Source organism: Amblyomma maculatum, chromosome 5 (assembly GCF_055883805.1).
Source record: "Amblyomma maculatum isolate TAMU_Amacu chromosome 5, ASM5588380v1, whole genome shotgun sequence".
Classification (NCBI taxonomy): Eukaryota; Metazoa; Arthropoda; class Arachnida; order Ixodida; family Ixodidae; genus Amblyomma; species Amblyomma maculatum.
Window position 1 is genome coordinate 53,036,161 of NC_139348.1, and position 21,623 is coordinate 53,057,783.

At 41.1% G+C, this 21,623-nt stretch overlaps 1 protein-coding gene across 1 annotated transcript; it reads left to right on the plus strand.

Moving 5' to 3' along the window:
* The first annotated feature begins 2,164 nt into the window (after positions 1-2,164).
* LOC146188311 (uncharacterized) lies at positions 2,165-11,815 on the plus strand. The gene is made up of 5 exons (XM_084603089.1): positions 2,165-2,205; positions 3,333-3,408; positions 7,326-7,436; positions 10,763-10,845; positions 11,638-11,815. The coding sequence occupies exons 2-5, from the start codon at positions 3,343-3,345 to the stop codon at positions 11,762-11,764; spliced, it is 387 nt and encodes a 128-aa protein (XP_084459215.1). The 5' UTR covers positions 2,165-2,205; positions 3,333-3,342; the 3' UTR covers positions 11,765-11,815.
* The last annotated feature ends 9,808 nt before the right edge of the window (positions 11,816-21,623 follow it).

Here is a 21,623-nt window from a genome sequence, read left to right on the forward strand (position 1 = left end):
GCCATCTCCCCGGAATGCTTGCACCTGAGGACAGGCGCAAATTCGGGAGGGTCGTGTCAGCGCTACGCCGACTACGCCGACCAAAGTGCCCGTTTAGGCATTGTCTACCTTGACCATCGAACGCTGACGCCGCTATCCGACACCGCGCCCAGCCAAGGCTAAAACGAACTTTCTCACGGCCGTCGGCGCAGCACACGAAACCGCAGGGCAAGATCACATGAGGAGAGAGAGCGAGCCGTCTCTGACGTGTGTGTGACTGGTGTACGTGCCGGTACCAGGGATTCAACCGTGGGAAGAACGGATGTGAAGGTGTGAAATGTGAATACCGAGAGAGTCAGTCGAAGCTGGACCGAGCGATAGAACGGACACGCATCACAACAGCGGAGTTCGCACAGGCCCATTCTTCTTTCGGACTGACATCCACCTAATTTCCTAATTCGACCTCAATAAATTATTTCCCTTAATTTCTTTGAGTGTCTGCTAACACAATCGTTCTGGCTGCTGCTGCTGCTGCTGCTGTACGAAAAATACACGTTTCATCTCGCGATAAAACCGAAACCGAAAAGGAGGCTGCATCTCTGCATGTCTGCCGCCAGGTGGCCATCGGTATCGTCGTGGTCACGTTTTCCCACCATTTTGTTTTTCAGCGTGTGGCATGACGGCGGTGCGTTGTCCACGCCAACGACATTTTCGGACATATTTTGCGACGTATTGAAGTGAACCGTAGTGTTTTTGTGTGCATATTTAATTGCAGATGCGAGTAGTTTCGTTCACTGTTGTCAGTGTGCCGTCTGACATACACTCGGAACAGAAGTGGCCCTCGAAGTTCCCTATGAAGTTCAACAGAATGGCAAAGCGGGCAAGCGGGCGAGTTGGTGATACATGGTTTCAAAATAAAACAGCGCAAAACACACAGACGAAAGAATAGAAACAGACACCACGAGCGCTGACTCTCAACTGATTTTTAATAATCGGAAACACTATATATAGGGGAACACAACAAATACATAGAAGAGCACGTGTGGCTACGTGTTGTCAAGATACGCCACTTCACTATCGCGCAGTAACAGCGAAGGTTTGCTGACGCACAACCTGGTTCTTTTCCTCATCTCAAAGGCTTCAACAATTTCACGTGTCAGCTGCACCGGGTGTTTGCACAAAATGTCGCTATAATAGAATAAAGGTGAACATGATTGGCATTCATGGCAATGGTCTGTTAAGTTCGAGGAACGGCCAGATACCAGGGAGCGGTTATGTTCACAAAGACGTGTGTTAATGCAACGTCCCGTTTGGCCAACATACACTTGACCACAGGCAAAGGGAATTTTATAGACCACCCCCTGACAACAAGGAACATACTCCCGGTCATGTTTTATCCTGCACACCTGTTTTGGATTTAAAGCGTTACTGGTCTTGTTATCAACAATAGAACAAATCTTTCCAAGCTTATTTGGGGCCGAAAAAACCACTCGAACACCGAACCTGCGGGCCACATTCTTAAGGTTATGCGACAATCGGTGTATATAGGGAATAACCGCTATCTTCTGCTTTTCACAATCTTTCTGAGTAGACGGCAAGGTCTTGGGCCTTTTGATTAACTTATTGCATCCAAGAGTGATCATCTCATCCGGATAACCTGCCTCTTTAAGCCTCCGTACTTGATCATGGAAGCTCTGATCCATCCTGTGTGTGCAGGATCTAGATAACGCCGATGACAAAGAAGATACAACAATCCCGCCTTTAACGGTTTTTGAATGCTTAGATACATAGTTAAGTAAAGGTTTGTCAGTCCGCGGCGAAAATTTCCAGCATAAGTGATCTTTCTCTGTATACAGACATAAATCTAAAAATTTTATTTGATCATCAACCGGGACTTCATTGGTGAACTGTAAACCACAACCATTCGCTTTGAACACACCCATCACTTTTGCCATACGCCTCGGAAAAGGCATTTTATCAACAAATACTAAGAAATCATCCACGTATCTGAAAATGCGTGATGTCGTCTCACCTAAGTCATTTTGAATGGCTTAGGTGAGACGACATGCGCTTGTGGGGCGACATGCGACAGACGACATGCGAGGTGCGCTTGTGGTGTCTGTTTCTATTCTTTCGTCTGTGAGTTTTGCGCTGTTTTATTTTTAATCCCTATGAAGCTTTGCGCTCTTTGTTGTCTTCACGACGATGCTCGACCTCCCTCTAAAGGTAAGCGATCTTATGCACTGGCATATGGTGGGTGCGAATTTTAGAACGCATGTTTTACAGAAAGTATGCCTGTCATACTGCTGAGTTCGACGTTCAGGAAATTGCAAGCGTTACAGACTTGTTCGGAGCTCTCCGCCGAGAGCGGTTGCAACACTAACGGGGAGGGGGGAGGGAGGGGGGTGCGCTGAACAGTAAACATAGAGAAATCATTCGATTTACACGATTATAACTGGAAGCCATGCATCCATGTTAGAGATTACTAGCGCATACTCTTTAGGACCTCTGCGTTCTGCCAGATTTAAAATTTGACAAGTTTGAAAGGCAAGAAGAATGCATTTGGTCGATTTCCATCTCGCCCAAAGGTTCCTTCGCGCATGTCAATTTTTACTGTCATAAGCGCTCATGGGCTGAATTTTAGCTCTATGTGATGCATTGCGTAAGCACAATATTTGAGAAAAATTTTTCTCTATCTTCTCCACAGGCATTGGCCGCTGGTTTGTGCATCTGATTGCTTTCCATTTATTTCATTCTGTCTTCAGCTTAAGTGGCAACTTATGCCGCACGTTCGGTCGAAAAGTCGTCGGCATAGTATTACTAGTAGTAGTAGTAGTAGTAATACTAGCAGTAGTTGTAGTAGTAGTTGGCACAGCATGCCGAAAAGAGTACATAAAAATATTGATCATGGTAATTTGGGCTTCTAGTGATTGATGATTGATTGGCGTGTAATAGGTGATGAAGAGTTGATGCAATTATTTTAATTCATCATTGATGAATTAAAAAATATATTTAAAAAAGAGGGTGTAAAGGCAAGAGAATGCTCAGACAGAACGCTTGATGTTGCTAATTAAGAAAATATAGTGTATAAATGACCAATTTGTTAATTGAAACAAAAAATGAAAATGCATTCACAGTTGTCAGATTGCTTAGAACGGAAAGCCAATGTTTTGCGGTGCTAAGTATAGGTGTATAAAAGAAAAAATGGGAAGTGAGAAATATTGTCCGTGTGTGAAAAACTGGTGCGTGATAACCTCTACAGAGCTTCTTTTATTTATTCTCACTTCTGCCACATTTTTGTTCTGGCCACATTGCTCAGTTGTATTTATGATGGCATTGCATTATGTCTGCAGGACATACCACATGGGAGCTCACAGCACTGAATTTGTGGCAGCTGGAAAATATTCAGGAGCGGCATGTGAACCAATGGTGCGTGTTCTGGCTGCAGTGCTTCTTTTTAAGTTGGATTATGTGTTCTCCTTTTGTGTTCTCATCGTACATAAATAATGCAATATGTATGTAAGCACTCTAGTAGAACTTTTTGCTGTTCTTTGGTGCATGTTATGAAATAAAGAAGCGTCAACAATGAACAAATAAAACTAAGTGTCATGGACAACTTGTATGAAAGAGCACTGAACAAGGACAGAGGGAGATGTCTAAGTTCGCAGGTCAACGTTTTGACCAGTTGGCTTGTCTTCATCTGGGCGGAGAAATCATCACTGGCAGGGGTTTAAATACGCTGAAGAAAAGCTGAGGAGGAGGAGGGTGCATGAGAAGAAAGTAGGTCAAGAACTGAAAGAAAAATAGAGAAAAAATTTCTTCAGTATGGATTTTTCAGTCTCGAATCTGTTCCAGTGGCCTGAAAAAAAATAAAAGTGTCAGCAGCAGGAAAAACTACAATGCAGGGTAAATGATTAGTCAGCATAGTCCAGGGTTTCACGGACTACCATCTGGCAAAAGGCGAACATTGCAGAAACAAACATACACTCGCCAAAATGTTCTAAAAAAAAGGAAACATGACATTTCGGGGCCCGTGCGGGTCCTTTGATCACATGGAGCGCTGCGTGGAACTAGGGCAGCTTAAATGCGATAAAATTGGGTAGTGTCCCATTGTAGATCTCTGGAAGATTTCCACGTGTCCTATTAAAAGCATAACACGGGGCATGCTCTTAGCAGGACACATATAAATATTCCAGAGATCTACAATCGGTCACTATGCAATTTTAACCATATTTAAGCCGCTGTCGTTCCATGCAGCGCTTCATGTTAACAAGGGACCCGTACCAGCCCCGAAACGTGGTTTTTCCTTCTTTTTTTTTTTCAGAAGATTGGAGCGAGTGTATGCTTGTTTCTGCAGTGATTAGTCGGCACCTAAAGCAGTTTTAGTGCAGACACACTTTTCTTGAAAAGCAACATGCATTCCAAAAAGTCCTGATAACTGATATGTGCAGGGGAACAATTCTCAAAAGCTTTTCCCAAAGGGGAAGAAGGAAAAAGAAACAAAACATTAACAGGACAGTGAACGATACCTGCCACTGTGGTTCACTGTCTTGTTAATATTCTTTTTTTATGTCCTTCTCCCCCATCTGGAGAATGCTTTTGAGAATTTTTTTTGTGTGTGCAGTCGGTGGCCGAGCGGTTAAGGCGATGGACTAGATATCCATGCAGGGTGTTTTGCTGGGCTACTTGGTAGTTGTCAACATTATGATATCGCAGTGCTGTCTGGCAGATGAGAACAAAATCAAAAGCATATTTAAACCCTTGCCAGTGATGCCCGCTCTGCCCAGACGAAGGCAAGTCCACTTGTTGAAATGTTGGCTCAACCTGCGAACTGAGGCTTCACCCCTCTACTCTTTTCCAGTGCTCTTTCATACAGTGTAACAATCTTCTTCTTCTCATTCTACATGGACAACTTGTAGTGGAACTTGTATTTGTTCGTCATTGGCGCTTCGTTATTTCATAGCAATATGTATAACTATGTACTAAATACCTTATTCATTCTCGGTAGTTGGATTTCAGCCGAGACTTGTTTCAGACCACTTTGAAAATTAGGTTGAGCATCAGTGTTCCTTAAAACCCTGCATTAGGTGAATGAAAGGCAAAATGTGTGGAGAAGTTATCATTGATGTAAATGTCAGCAGACAGAAATGGAGCTTCTCATGGCTTCTTTATTCATGTGTCATTAAATTGGGAATTCTTTAGCACTCTCATCATAACCTTTTACTAATGAATAGCTACGGCTGCTGCAAAAGCTGATTGGTATTGAAATCGTGCTAAAACAAAACGCTAACACACTATATGCTTACTTTGAGGCCTGTATTTGAAACCAAATATATTGTGAGATATGCAAGGGCCTCAATACTACCAAATTAATTCAGGTTCAATCGTTTACATAATTCATTCAAAAAGGCCAAATACTGAGGCAAATATAAAGTCCTAATTTATCAGAGGTGAGAGTTGGAAGAAAAAAAACAACAACCCTTACTGCAACTATAGATGAAGCCACAGCTGAACTCAATTGCTGTATGAAGCTGCTATAACATTCCTAGTGAGATAATTTGTGTGGCACCAAGAGTCTGCATACTAATATGGCCTGAATATCAGTATTCTATCATTAAAATAGATCAGAACAAAATGAAGGCAATAAGCTACATAAAGTCAAAGGAGGCTGAAGAAGGATTGAGGGGCAGCCGCAGTCTGCCAGTGGATGTTTTGACAAGTGAGCTTGTCAATGTCTGGGAGGTGGTGTAGTTTCTGTTTTTGCTTCCCAAGGAATAAGGCGAGTAGGGAAGGAACAAAAAGATGCTGCCTTGGAGATGGCCTTATATTAACTTGGTACTTGTGATCCCATAACCTGAAGAAAATAAAAATTTTGCAGCAGCAGTTAAAGAACAGTGCATTGTACAAGATAAATAGATGATCCCTTAACCTGAAGAAAATAAAAAATGTTGCTGCAGCATTTAAAGAGCAGTGCATTGTACACAATGAATAGGCACAAGAAGCAGGTTGGATGTTTGCATGTGTTTGTAGGAGAAAATTGATGATTTTGTAGGTGAATTGCCATGGGCCAACTTAGCTGCGAATAGCAGTAGGTACTGTGAGAAACATCGCACAGAAGGCAGGGAAGAAAAAGATGGAGGTTCTAAGAAGGCATTGCTGACGAGTCTAGAGGGTGACATTAGGTAAGGAATAAATAAGACAGAAAGGAGATATTTGAACAGAATGAATTATGTTACGCCGCACAGACAAAGGATGAAATGCCAAAAGAAAAGAGACAAATGCAAGACAAAGTGAGAAGCACCAACAAACATTTCAAAAAGCAATGCAGCTCATACTGTAGAGGGGGGAACAGTTTTGAAAAAAACAGTTGATGAATAGAATAGATGAATAGAAGATCGTTTGTAGCACAGGTCATCCTTTAACGCATAAAAAAATTGCATATTGACATATTAAAATTGTTTACAGGGAAGCCTGGTAGACTTAGTAGTTTCTGATTAATATTCCCCTCTGGATACCTTCACCACAACTGCAAGGTATGAAAGGACCAATATACGTATCGTGTGGCTTGGTAATACACCTTTCCTCTCATGCACACACATACTGGGTTTCCTGAAGAATGTATTTCATTAATCTTAGTTGCCATTTTTCTTGTGATATTTGGCAATTGCAGCATCCACAGCAGTGTTAAGACTGCCATTCAGTGTAAAACATGAAGGCATGCTGAAAAAATTTGGATTGCTCAAAATGTGTGGCAGCCGCTTAGCAGCGGATGCAAAAGAGCAAGGTGTCTATGTGTTTGCAATGTCAGTGCGCGTTAACTATAAGTGGTTAGAATTTTGAGAGCCCTCCACTATGGTGTGTCTCATAGCCTGAGTCGCTTTGGGGTATTAAATGCCCTAAACCATAAAGAAAAAATGTTTGACATCAGTGTGAAGTGGCAGAACTGAAAATCATTATACCATTCATAAACTCTGACTACAAGGCCACTTCTTGCCTGGAACATCATTACGACTTGTAAGTGTATAAAATTAATGCAAAGCAACTCGGGAGAAATGGCAGTTTAGATCACGCCGTGCACTGATACAGTGAGGTTGCATTGCCACTGCACTATCATGCTTTACTCATAAAGTGCTCCCTTGGCAAGGGTTTACTTAACAATTTGATATTATTCAGAGAAATACAGGAGCAGATGCCTACTGCGGTCCTAGTTTCTAACATATGGCTGTGATTTGGAGCACTTCCTGAGTGGATATTGTAATCATGCAAGTCTGCTGCTGCATGCAGTAACTGTTGCAAGTTAACATCTCTCCTTTGTTTGGCGTTTTTTTATACTGGTCTCTTTGCAGTTCCTGCATGACTCAACCTTATTGAGAACGATGGGCTTATGGCAGTGCAACAGGGACATGAAAGTGGTTCTCCAAGCTGATGCATTGGTATTGTCCCAAGACACAAGAAATGTGAGTAGTTGCAATATCGAATAAATTGCAAGATTGAGTCATGCACTTTACATTGTTCATAGAAGTAGCAATAGTGGACCGAGCAAGACTGGGCTCATAGGCAGCAAGTGGGAGTGAAAGGTGCTTTATGAGAAGGATGAGTGTGAATAAAAGCTTATATTGCCCATAGTTGTTTTAGGCATTGGTTTTATGATAACTGAGCTGATATTGGATATGTCTAACCTATTCGAGCATATCCGATTGGGGATGGGGAACATCCAGAATTTGGCCCCCTGGACTCCCAAATTTCACTTCATCAGTTGCGACCAAAGTCGATTTTGATGTTCAGCTTTAACCGAAGATGACAACTTTTGTGTATAAATGATGATTGATACCTTCAGTGATATCACTACTGGGTGCACGGTAGAAGTAGGTGGTAGGATAGAGAAGATACCGGTAAGCTGTCTAATGAGACTAAATATTTGACTAAGAAATGCCAAAGTATAATAGCTTCCAAACCAATCGACAATAAAACTGGCAGAGCTATCAAAGGTAATCAACACGTACAAAGTGTCCGACGTAAGGAAGTATTACATGAAGAAAATTGAGCGTGTTCTAAAGAACTGGCAGCCTTAAAACGGTGAATCTATGTATCATCTGAAGTAGTCAGGACAGCAAGATTGGCTGTTGTAAAAATCAATCAGACGTTCCACCAGTGACGAAGAACGAGATTGAGAAAGCTTTAGAAACTATGAAAAGGGGGAAAGGAGCTGGGAAGGATCAGGTAACCACAGATTTGTTGTAGACTGGAGGGATACCATGCTAGGAAAGCTAGCCATCCTTAAAGTGTAAGGCCTGGAGTCATCAACAGAACTGGAATCATGGAAGATTGTTAACACTATCTTAATTCATAAAAAGAGGAAGTCAAGGACTTGAAAATTATAGACAAATCAGCTTACTATCTGTTAAATATAAGGTTTTACTAAGGCAATGGCTAACAAAATTAGGTCAACCTTAGACATTTGTCAAGCAAAGTAATCAAGCAGGTTTTCGGAAAGGGTACTACACTCTACTATTGATCATATCCATACCATAACATAACATACATTTCAGTTGGTACATTTCCGAAAACTTTACCAGTGCTGCGATAGGGGACAGAGAGCAGGAACGACATACGCTACTAACTGAAGATTATTTGAAAAATACACAGCTATTATACTGACAAGACAACCAGAAGTGCATGTGCTACTCCTCCCCCAACCCCCAAAATAATATTAGGAATCCAGATAAGAACTTTTAGTCGTGTATATTTACTTAAGGGATGGTTATGTACGTGTTGCCGTTCTTGTACACCTAATAGGCATCATGCAATTCCCATGTCAGTTGATCTTGACGTCTGAATAACTTTTGCTCTCTAAAAAAAGAGGAGTGCATGCTTTTATTAGGCACACATGGTTTGTTCAGGTGAGTTTCAGTAATGTAGGGCTAAATTTGACGAAGGCGCACTATTCAAAGGCATTTTATGTTGGCGTAAGTGCGTTCTCATGAATTTCCCGGTTTGGCCTATATAGTTCTTGCCAAACCTAAAAGGTATGTCGTTGACCACTCCCTCTTCATACGGCACAAACTGCAACTCATGTTCCACTTGGCAGGCATTTTTCCTTTTGCTTCATTTTTGTTTTCATTCTCTGGCTCTTCAGTCAACAACAGCACAAATTCTTGCTAGCTTATTAGGAGCTGGAAACAGCAATATTATGCCAACTTGTTTACACCTTTGGGATAACTGATGGATGTATGATATCACTGCATACTTCTTTTTCTTTTTGCTGGAAGGCCCCTGTGGAGCATGTTTACCAAACGACTATCTTTTTCAGGATTTTATTGCAAGCGTTTCAAGTGATTCGGAAAGCCGGCTAACCTGAGCCTCTGGACCTGCTGCTTGAAACTTGTGTCTAGCATGGACGCATGATTTATTATTCGCTGATCCTAAGCGTGCCACTGCTATGCCGCACTTAACTATCTTCAAATGTCCTGAATAATAAATAAGTAAAGGCTTTTCTGACCACTGTAGAAAGGAACAACAAACATGATCTTCGTTCCCTTCCATTCAAACATTCAGGAATTGGGGCTAATTCCTGGTATTTTGACTTTTTTCCAAATTTTGATGTTTACTTTTGAATTACGAAATGAAATCAGCTCTAATCTTGGCTGTTGGAAAAGAAGGAAGATCAAATTTGTTGGTTCTTTCTACATATGTCTGAAAAGCCTTTGCTTATTTATTATTCAGGACATTTATTATTCAGGACATGTATTATTCAGGACAGGTCCAGTAGGCAGAAAGTTAGGTGGGTGGATGAGGTGTACTTTGCGGGGGTCAAATGAATGCAGCTGGTACAGTAAAGGGCTAATTGGAAAAATATGGAGATATGCCTTTGCCCTTCAGTGGGTATAGGCTGGCTGATGGTGCTGTCTAATGTAATTTGAGTATGACCAATTTAGATGACCACATGGTGATTGGGAACCTCCACAATTCGGCCCCCTGGACCTCCAAAATTTGATGAAAATCAATGTCTGACCTAATTTGAGTATGCCGAATTCAGTGCATACCTCCAAACAAATTCAGGTCCCATCTGAAATTTAAATTCTTGCAATTTTGTCTAAAATTGGTGCCTAATCTTATTTGAGTGTGACCAGTTCTGCAATGACTTTCAAATTTAGGTGGGCCATGTCGAAAACTTGGCCAATCTCTGGATTCCTGAAATTTGACCTCATCCAAATTTATCCAGATTTTATGTCTAGCTTAATTTCAGTATAGCTGACTCAGTTGTGATTACCAGATTCAATGGGCCACTCCCGGATTTTGGTTTCTTGATTCCCATAATTTTAACGATAGAAAGGGTAACTAAGTAATGGTTCTAGGCAACAAAACACAGGACTCATAATGGAACGAGGCACGGAACTTGAATGCTTCTGAATTTCGGCACATGATCAGGCCTAAATGCATCACTGTAATCCTTTATTCTAGCGCTGTGGCTTAAGCACCATTAGAGGGAAACTTCGTTGTGGTGGAATGGCTCCTCTGATATCGTGACATGAATGTGTGGCCATCTACTAGGGCAATGCATACATTTTAGTCACAGTTTGTAAGCTTCCAAATCATATCACCTTCAGATAATTTTATTCCTGCTCTCAGTATTTTCACTGATCCAGCTCTGGTTTTTGGTGGACAGTGAGCAGTAGGATGCTCAGAAGATCTTATTGTCAGCTTTCATAGTGCCTTGTTCTTTCTAAACCAAGACTGGACCAAAACCTTAAATTTGGCATATTTTTGTGTCTTTATGTTACAGACATCCAAGCTGCATGCATCTTTTGCTTGCTGTCCAAACATCTGGATCAACCGAGAGCAGAGGGAGCAACTTCTGTGCCTTTGGTGAGTTAAGCTAGCATTATGCTGCACAAAGTGTGTGCTATGTGGAATATTTTTTTGGTATTTAGACCCTCATATACTGTTGAAAGAAATCGTAGTCTCATTTCATTTGTAATATTTGTAATTATTATGTCGAGCCTGAAAGATGCATTTTAGATTTGGACGCATGTTATTTTGTATTTTTGCAAATATTATTCGAGCAAAGCTATGCAAAAACATTTGAAGATAGTAATCACATTCCTCTGTGCATGAGAATGGAGCATCAGTTTTGATGGTACATTCCTCTTCAGGACTAAGTTCCAATGGTAATGTGCATAAGTAGAACTCTTTAATTATATATGTGACCCCCATACTAGATCTGCCTATTGGTGCAACATATTTTATTCAGTAGGATTTTTGCACTCCATAAAAAAATGCCTTCTACATATAGATGCCTGAAGAGGGACAAAAACCAAGGTACTTGAAGCAGTGCCACAATGTTCCACACATTTGTGTCTGATCTGGCTGTTCGAAACACTGCACTGAATATGATAGCCAGGAAAAATTGATGAAAAGGGCTTATAGACTGGTATTAAAAAAAGAAAAACCTTAGACTTAGACAGTTTTTTTATATAAATTTTGAAGATGGGCTGCTTTGTTGTGCCTTGCAGGTTCTAAAGTGTGAAATATTTTATCAAACTGCAATAACAGCTTTTGGTGATACAAATTTGTAAGCCAGTAGATGGTAACAATGCTGTCATTTGTAGAAATAGCGATCATTTTAACTTCTGTTCTTCCTTTTTGTTTCTTATTCAGGACAAAGAGAAGCTATATACACCATGCATCGGATTCACCAGCATCATCCTCGCAGAGGCACAAGAGATCTTTTTTTTTTAATTTTGTACTCAGAGTTCCAGATATCATAGAAGGCGCTATAGCATGAATGGCAGCACAATGGCTTTTTGTATACTTGATCAGGTATTTTTAGGTGTTTATGTAACAAAGGCGTGATGCACATCATTCAGCGCTTCATAGCAGCACATCAAACTGCTTTTGCCTAAAAACCAGGCCATGGTAAAGCACATTGTTCTTGCCATTGAGAATCTGCTCTTCTAGCCTTGAAGCCAAAGTCATATTTTTGATAGCATGTATGTCTGTCATGTCCCCTGAATGGTTTCAATAAATGGTTTTCCAAGAGAACAGTTTCATGTGTGTTCATTCTCGTTGAATATTTGACATGTTTTAAACATTCTCAAACCAAGAGAAAGCAGCTGTGTTGTCTGCAGCACATACTGGATATTTTGGGAAGTGCAAGGCCTTGATCATTTCACTGAGCATTGCTTGGCCACGCAGTACGTAGTAAAGCAATTTCCAAAACGATAAGGACGGTATAAAAGTGCAAAATTAAAAAAAGGGTGCGAAGGTAAAAAATGTTTTTTACACCCATTGTGAAAGGGTGTAACTGGCATAAAACACCTTCCCCAGTTACTGTTGCAAAAGGGAAAAATTATGAAACATTACCCTTTTTAAGGGTACATTTCAACCTAAAATTATCCTTTTTGAAGGGAGTAAGGGTGTTAGTTATAGACATTGATATCCACCCTTAAGGGTGTATTTTTGTTTACAGTGCACAAGGCAGCATTTTGGGCCCTTTTCTCTTTATTATATATGTAAATGACATTTTAACTATAAGCTCCAAAACTAACTATATTATCTATGCATATGATACAAGCATATTTGAAACTGGTAGTACAGGGAATGAGCACGTTCACAAAGCAAACCATACGCTGGATAAATTTAAATTAATGGGCTCGTGTAAACGGTTTAAAACTAAACACTGTGAAAACAAAAGCAATGTTATTCAGAAGCAAAAATAAACCTGCTTTAGTCGATCAACCAGTTCTATTAAACTCAATGCCGATCGACCTCTTGCCTAAGTTCAAGGAGCTACGTGTCATCTTTGAAGAGAATTTTTCTTGGGACGCGCAAGTTGATGCAGTTGCAAGAAAGCTATCTCATATAATAGGACTCGTTTACCGTCATCGCTAAATATTTCATCAAAATATTTTGAAGCTAATTTACAATACCTTATTTTCCTCTAGAATTACCCACTGCCATTTAGTCTGGGGGTCCACAACTCAAGGAAACCTCCAAAAATATTTTTATAACAAAAATTTTTTTTAAGAATTGTTGAGAACGTTCCAGCCTCCTTTCATAACCAGGAACTGTTCATCAAATACGCAGTAATGACAGTCGCAAAGCGATATGACTATCGCATATGTAGGACACTGAAATAAAGAAAAAATAATGGTAAAGATTTGAATATTTAGTCTGGATATTTCGCAACTCTGGCCAATCTGCAATTAAGTGAACAGATCCACAGAACTCGACGTAGCGAACCATGGCGAGTGAAAACATAGCGAACAACATATGGACAACAAATTATCAAAAACAGATTACCAAGGCTACCTAATTGGCTTCACTGCCAAAACATTCACCTTAATACAGTTAGCTTCAAATCAATACGTATCATTAACAGTAACTCCTTCAACAATGATAAATAAAGACAATATGTTACTTTGCTTTTTTTTAGCCGTATTGTGCCTCTGTAAATTGTTTGTCTATGTTTTCTCTTATTTAGCCAGTTTCGCCTCATTCATTCCGCTTAACCCTGTTGCGCAAATATGCTGTTGCGCAGTAATGCATTAATACTGCTATTTCTGTTTTATCGTTGCATTTGTATTGGTTTTTTTTTTGTCCCAGATCTGTTCTGCCTCTGTTGCGTGATGTCAATATGGGAGCGTGGGGCTTTGTCAAGGTGTCCTTGAGACACGTTTTTCCTCTCTCTTCCAAGGGTGAAACAGCGCAACTTCCAGTGTCATATACACATTGTATGTGCGATGCAAATAAATTTCAATTCAATTCAGTTTAAATATACATCACCGCAAATTCGACCACGTATGCCGACAGCTCGACACAGATAGAGGAGGAAATACACTGTGGTTAGAACGCTCAAAATTCAGCCCAATAAAACAGATAATGAAAAATGTATGTTAACCACGTTAAACATGAAAGCGATCCTAAGTAAACTCACCAAGACTGGTGGAACATCCACAGCGCCGGTGTACTGTCGGCACGGTTGGTAAAATGAATATTCTTCGGCTACCAATGTTGTCAACGTCTCAGATTTATAAGCATGGGACCTCATCGTAAGTGATGCAGCGCAGCTTATGTTGAAGTCATCTGGTGTGAAACACGCAAACTCGGAATGTGCCTTCATAGGAAGAACAAAATTGAAAACGTTAGAAGACAAGCATTGGAAGGCACTGCTCTGTGAAACCAACACGAAAGAAACAGAACTGCATTTGTTACTGTTAAATCAGTTTCGCCTATTCTCCTATGTTGGCTGCGCTGTCGTGGATCGGAACTCCGAAAAAGTTATTCGACTTCCTCAATGTGCATTAGTATTTGCAGCCGAGTGTTATGCTGTCCTGGTAGCTGTAGCAAAAATTGTGTACGAGGGCACTGAGAACAGTGTTATCTATACAGATTCACTGAGTGTACTCACAGCTCTAGACTCCAGAAATGCAGTCATGCCATTACTCGGTAACATAATACACGATGTAATAAAGATATCAACCCAGGGACATAACATAATATTCTGTTGGGTTCCAAGCCACATGGGCATTGAAGGAAATGAGAGAGCGAACGTGTGCGCTGCTCAAGCAGGCAGGAAAGAAATAGAGAAAGTAAACATACCTTATAAGGATTGCATAAAGTTAATTAAACGAAAACAAAAGGATATATGGCAGTCTATATGGAATAACCAAGAAAGTAATAAATTGCGCCTCGTAAAGCCTATAATAGAAGATTGGGAAACAAGCACTCATCAGGAACACTTCATGGAGGTTACAGTATGCCGTCAGCGTATCGGGCACACACATCTCACACATAACTTTTTACTAATGAAACAAGATAAGCCTACGTGTGGAGAATGCGGAGAAGTGCTCACCGTCAACCACATCCTGATTACACGCCCAAAAATAGAGACACTACGGAGAAAGCATTTCACTATTTTTTATGATCGTGCCATCCCTTTCCATCCCAAATTACTTTTAGGAGAAATAGCAATAATAAACTTAACATGTGGTCTTAGTTGTTTAAAAGAAGCAGACGTTCTGAATAAACTGTTAACTTTAACGAACCTTCTTTCCCTTTTCAAATAAGAACAGATTTTAACCTTGCTCTTGGCGCATGATAGCCTCAGTTGCTTATGCGCCAAAAAACCCCAATACAATACAATACAATACAATACAAAAGTTTCGCCTATTTTCTTTCGTTTTGCATATGCAGACAGTTGTGTACAGAAATATGTGTTCTGATTGTGGCAAAATATAAGCATAACTTTTCAGCAATAAAAAACTGACCTATGAAGAATGAGAATCGTTTAGAAAGAAAGAAATTATTTAATGAAATCCAGCAACGCCGCAGCAAGGAGTAGATTCTATTTTGGTGTTCCCTATTTAAGAAGGGGTGATGTATGGGCGTAAGGAGGGCAAGGAGAGATGAAGCTAGTAGTTAATAATTGAAGTGTGTAGTTTGTATTATTAGAGAAGGCTTCGAGACCACAAATCCCGACACCCAATTCACCACGCCGCTTTATCTCGTTGTCATATGCCGTCCTTTTTTTTCTGGTCAAATATTTAAAAAATGGTAATTCCTTTTTAATTTATTTTGGCTCTTAAGCTATATTGAAGTGCACCGCGGACGCCATGTAAGTGCCAGAACGCTTTCATTAGTTCGGTACTTAAACAGATGAGTTAAGTGAATTTTATTTTTTAAGTGTTAAGCTGTATTTCTTAAAATGGAGCTTGTCCTCAAATAGCATATTAAAAAGAATTTTTTAACGAAAGTGAAGAGCGCGTTAAAAGGACCACAAATCTAACACCGATAGGGAGCTTCTCATTTCAAAGCAGCGCCAAGCAAGCGCGCCCGGTATAGATAATCTGCCTCGGCTCCTTGATACGCGAGCGTGAGCGACACTCATTGGGTACCGATGCCCGGCTAGGGAGCGAGTTGACAGTTGACAGCCGTGTGGTGCGGACGCGTGTTCCATCGCTCCTCCGATTGCACGTGGCTACCGGAAACGGACGGACTGGCAACAGCGGGAGCTTCCGAAGCGTCAAACAGATGAGTTCTTTATTTTATTAACTTTATTTCGCTTTCAGCTAGTTAGGTATAGGTGCAGCCTAAAGGATAGATTTTAGCTCTTTGTCCTAGCGGCCTGGTTTTTCGTGCTGGCAGCTAGGTTTTCTCGGCGTTCCTTCTTTAACTATTTTGTTTAGATAAATACTTTTTTTTCTAGGCTATTGGCATTCGAAGAATTGATTTTAACGCGTATTTGCTAGTCGTTTCTTGTGTCTTCTTTTGGCAATTTGTATATTCTGAGAATTCGTAATAGATATAGTTCAGTCGATAAATTCTTATGATGTGCAATCAAAAGAAGCTAAAGTGTACTCACTGTGAGGCGCAGGTTAATCTCGAGGAAACGCGTTTTGACTCTGTAGGTGAAGCGGAAGGCAGCGACTTTTTGTGTCGGTGTTGCGTGCTGAGGGCACGCCTAGATATATTTGATCAAGAAAGGGGCAGTTTACTGTCTCGTGTGGATGATTTACAAAACGAAGTACGTTTGTTAAGGGCAGAAAATCAGAAACTGCTTGAACAGCTTCCTCAAATGAAAAAAAATGTGGCCGTATCCTTGGAACCAACGAGGACGAACATTCCAGTGCGGGCCACGTGGCTGGGACCAGCACTGGCATGGAAGGCATAAGCAAAGTAGGTCAGGCGGATCCGAACCGACAGAGTTATTTAAAAGCAGCTACTAAGAAGCCGGAAAAAAAGGAAGAAGTAAGGAAGAATGAAAATCCCAGAGAAAAGGACACAGATAACCGAAAGCAGGAGCCAGCAGTTGGGAGAGGGAGAGAGAAGGCCCAGGTGCTTATCGCCGGAGATTCTAACATGAGCAGGTGCAAGCGAGATATTTTGGAACATGTGAAGGGTGATAAGCGATTGTTAGTTGGAGCCTTCCCAGGGAGCACAATGAAAGCAGTGCTGAAAGAGAGTAAAAATAGGCTGTTGAAAAATTCCGCAGAGCGCAGTATGGTGATAGTAGCCGCGGGGCTAAACGATGTCCTGAATGGTGGCGCTGCAGGAGTGGTGGAAAGTTTATCTAAGGGAGTTGACGATATCAGGGAGATAGCACAGCAAGCGCAGATATTTGTATGCACAGTACCGGAGGTGCTAGGATTGAACGGAAAGCTGGAAAAGAACGTGGTGACACTAATCAGGGCATAAGCAAGTTAAGCATGGAGAAGCGTTTCGAAGTGGTTGAGGAAACAGGGAGGTGCATAAAGCGGGTTTTGGTAGGGCTTTTCAGCGAGATGGCATTCCTGGCGCCTGGCGGGCAGCGCTGTAGCTTGTTTAGGGGGTCTGCGAGTACTCCGTGAACAGAGGTAGTTAGAAGTGAAGCAGAAGAAAGTGTAATAACGGAGGCTGAGCCCCAAAAAATGACAAGAAGGTGGTCGAGAAAGAAAAGTAAAAAAAAAAAGAAATTTAACACTAGGATAAGCTACATAAACATGCAAGGAGGTAGAAAAAGAGCGAAAAGGCTAGAGATAGAACAGCAGTTGAAGGATGACAAAATAGGTGTGTACACTCTTTGCGAGACTCATCTCAAGGATCTAGAAGATCCGCCCTTTATAGAAGGCTACGTCTGGGAAGAGTGCAAGAGAACGAGAACGGAAAAAAAAGGGTGGAGGGGTAGGTATGCTGATACACCAGCGAACAAAGTGGCAAAGAATTAAATCACCTTGTAAAGAACATATCTGGGTATCAGGAACAATTGCCGGCATTAAGACATTGCTAGGGGTAGTTTATTTAGCAACAGGACACACATGCAGGTAAGAAAACAAGGATCTTGTTGAATGTCTCAGTGACAATATAAGCCAGTTTGGAAACGGGGCCAATATTATTCTGCTGTAGGACATGAACGACCACATCGACGATCTGGATGGATTCACGGATTGTAACGGGAAGCTAATGCTAGATTTCTGTGAGCGAAAATGTGGAGGCCAAATCACGTGGGAATTCCGCAACAGGCAGACGACCATTGACTACTGTCTAATGTCGAAGAAAATTTATAGCAAGGTCGCAAAAATAGAAATAGACGAATAAAGGAAGTGTAGTCTGGGAAGTGATCATAAACGTATTAGCCTGCAGATGGGGCCCTTGATGAAAAGAGAAATGGAACTTAGACAGAACGTAAACGCAAAATTAAACGACGATCAAATAGCGCAGATAGCAGCAGACATAGAGGAAGCAATGGAGAAAAGTCCCATGGAAGACTGGGATTATGAACAGGTCGAACTACTCATAAGGAGGAAAATTAACGAGGTCAAAGTAACAAACCGCTGGAATGGAAAGAGGAAGCCACGGAGCTGGTGGAATAAGGAAATCAGGGAAGCTATTGAACAACGACGGGCTGCTTCTTGGGAGCACCGAGAGGCAAAGAAAGCACAGATATCTCAGCAGGAAATAGACCAAAAGTGGAAATCATATCGACACAAGAAACTTGAGGTGAACGCCCTCGTCCAAAGTAAAATAAGGCAGTTCACCCATCGCTGGATGGCTGATATACACGATGCCTCTAGAGGCGGAGCAAGAAAATTCTGGAACCATATAAGCTGGCTAGGGAAGAAGAATCAAAGAAAGCAGACTCCGATTCAAGATAAAGAGGGAAATTGTTTAAAGGGAGACAACGCAGTGAACTACATTACATCAGTTATAGCAGAGTCATTTAAGAGTGACGATAGGGTAATCTCCGCAACTCAGGAAGCAACACAAGATACCAGAATACTAAGCGGCTTAGAAGTGACCAATCTAAACTGAAAAAAGGCAGAAAAATATATTCCTAAGACCACATCTAGAGAAAGAGATGGACTTCCGATCAAACAGATGAACTTGGTCCAAAAAGTCAGGAAACGTTGTTAAAAGCTCTGGAAATAGCCATAACGAACAAGCAAATTCCGGACAGCTGGCGGCAGAGTAAAATGATTTTGATTTATAAAGGGAAAGGAGAAAGGATGCACATAAAATCCTACAGGCCGATTACCATAACATCTGTTATATACAGGTTGGCCATGCAGGGGGTGAAACTAAAGGTGCAAGCATGAGTAGAAAGTAACAAGATACTCGGAGAACTTCAGAACGGCTTTAGAAATGGTAGATGCTTAGATGATAGCCTGTTCCTGCTTACCCAATGCATCGAAATATCTAGAGTGGAAAATAGACATTGGTATTTGGCCTTCCTGGACATAAACTGGGCGTACGACAACGTAAGCAGGGAACGCCTGTGGAACATATTAAAAGAAGAAGGTATCGGTTATGAGATAATAGAGTTCCTGCAGGAAATATACCGGGATAACAAAGTAGAAATTACGTGGGAAGGGATAAGAAGTACGGAAGATGTCAAAGTATGCAAAGGATTAAGACAAGGCTGTCCTCTATCACCGCTGCTGTTCACGCTTTATATGATAAACCTTGAACGGAGGATACAAGAAAGTAACCTAGGTTTTAACCTGTCATATAGATTAGGTGGAAAGGCGGTAGAGCAGCGCCTTCCTGGTTTGATGTATGCAGACGATATTGTGCTGCTAGCTGAGAGTCTGGAAGAATTGCAAACTCTAGTTAAGTATTGCGGAGACGAAGGGGACGCTCTAGGCTTCAGTTTTAGCGCAGTTAAGTCGAGTCTGATGATTTTCAACGGCTCAACTGATCAGGGTCTTAAAATAGACGGCCATGAAATACCCAGAGTAGCAGAATATACATATATGTGAGTATGGGTAAACGAAGGATTGGCATACATTGGAAAGCATGAGCAATCCCTTAAGGCCAAAGGGCGAATGAATGCCTGGATAATGAAGCATAGGGCATTGTGGGGATACAACAGGTATGAGGTTTTGAGGGGTATTTGGAAAGGAATTATGGTGCCCGGACTTACATTCGGAAATGCGGTTTTAAGCCTAAGATCAGAGGTACAGTCGACCTTAGAAATAAATCAGAGATCCGTTGGACGATAAGCACTAGGTGCCTACGGCAAAACCACAAATGAGGCCGTACAGGGAGATATGGGCTGGGCATTTTTCGAAGTAATGGAAGCTCGGAGTAAAATCTTATATGAGGAACGCCTGAGGAAATTGGACAGTAACAGATGGGCAGCTAAAATATTTAAATACCTGTACTTAAAAAGCGTTGACTCACAATGGAGGAAAAGAACTAGGAGACTAACTAGTAAGTATGCTACTCACAAGGACGGAGAAATAAAGAGCATTAAGCAACAGGTGAAAAACACAGAAGGTAAAAATTGGATAAATTCGATGGAAAAGAAACAGTGTGGAATTATACCGAAAGTGGAAAATGCAGATCAGGAAGAAAGATTTATTTGATAACTCAAGATGCAGTGCCCTACGTTTTGAAGCTAGATCAGGGTGCCTTAGAACACGCAGCTACAAAAAGAAATTTAACAATGGCGCATGACGCATGTGCTGTATGTGGTAACTCCAGTGAAACAATTGACCATATATACTCGAATTTAATGGTATCCATCCGGAAGTTGATGCAGGCGCAGTCACTCTTCCTGAAGCTCTGGGGTTTAGAGATGCCAGTGGCTGAGTGAATAAACCGGCGGTGGAAACTAGCAAAAAACGACTGGAAGATTGGTGGCTTAAAAGCAGAGAAGTGACATAATGTTAGTAATGTAGAAACAAAAATTTAATAAATAGAATGATGGTTTAGTTAACCAATCTAAATCAATAGTTAAGATATACATAGAAAAATGAGCATGATAACTACTGCTACCACCCCGTTTCAAAGGGGACGCTCCTATATTCCATCCATCCATCCAGTGACCTTATCTGAACTGGTAATGAACCTTCATGTCTATTCAACAATGTGACAGAACACCATCTGCAGCCCTCCTGAAGAAAATAGACTTTTTATGCATATCGGCAGGACGACGAAGAGAAGTAAGAAGGTAGCCACAGGTAGGTGCCATAGAGATCAACGGCGCACTCGTCTAAATAATTCAGGTGTCAGTGCAGCATCGTTCTTGTAGGTTTGTGTTTCTTCTTTGTATTTGTCTGCTCTGCTCTGTTTTCTTTCATGCCATTACAGCAAAGAAACCTCGCACTGGAGCGATCTACGGCACACATTAGGTCGAGCGCTGCTGTACGCTGTGAATAGCTGCCTATCACGGTGTTTTGCGGGCCTTGTAACGCGCACTACGTGCTTAAAAAAAATAACTATTTTCTCGGCGATAATCTTTGATGGATGCGCTCCAATTGCGAAAATGTCAATACCTTATTAACAAAAACATACTTAATGTATATAGTTAATTACTGAGCTGAGTGAAGCATTAGACCGCTTACCAAGCATCCGCCGTAACGCGCAATAATGACCTACAGCTAAGACAAAATCTAAAGCCAATTACCTTTCTTGAAATTTTTGCCTTGTAAAAAATGGAGTCTGTATTAGTCGCAACACTGTAGGCTTTAGTTTGCGTAAGATTTCGAAATCCTCGGCTCATTAGGTTTGTAAAATACTATCAAATGTTCGAATTTTTCCTTGTTATATTTCACAGAGAACAGAAGAGATTTTTTTCTAGGTGGTTGCTACAGCCAAGTAAGGCTTGCCTCTAGCAGTCAATATTGTTGCGCTAGAGTACGGCTTGCTTCCGGAGACGCGAT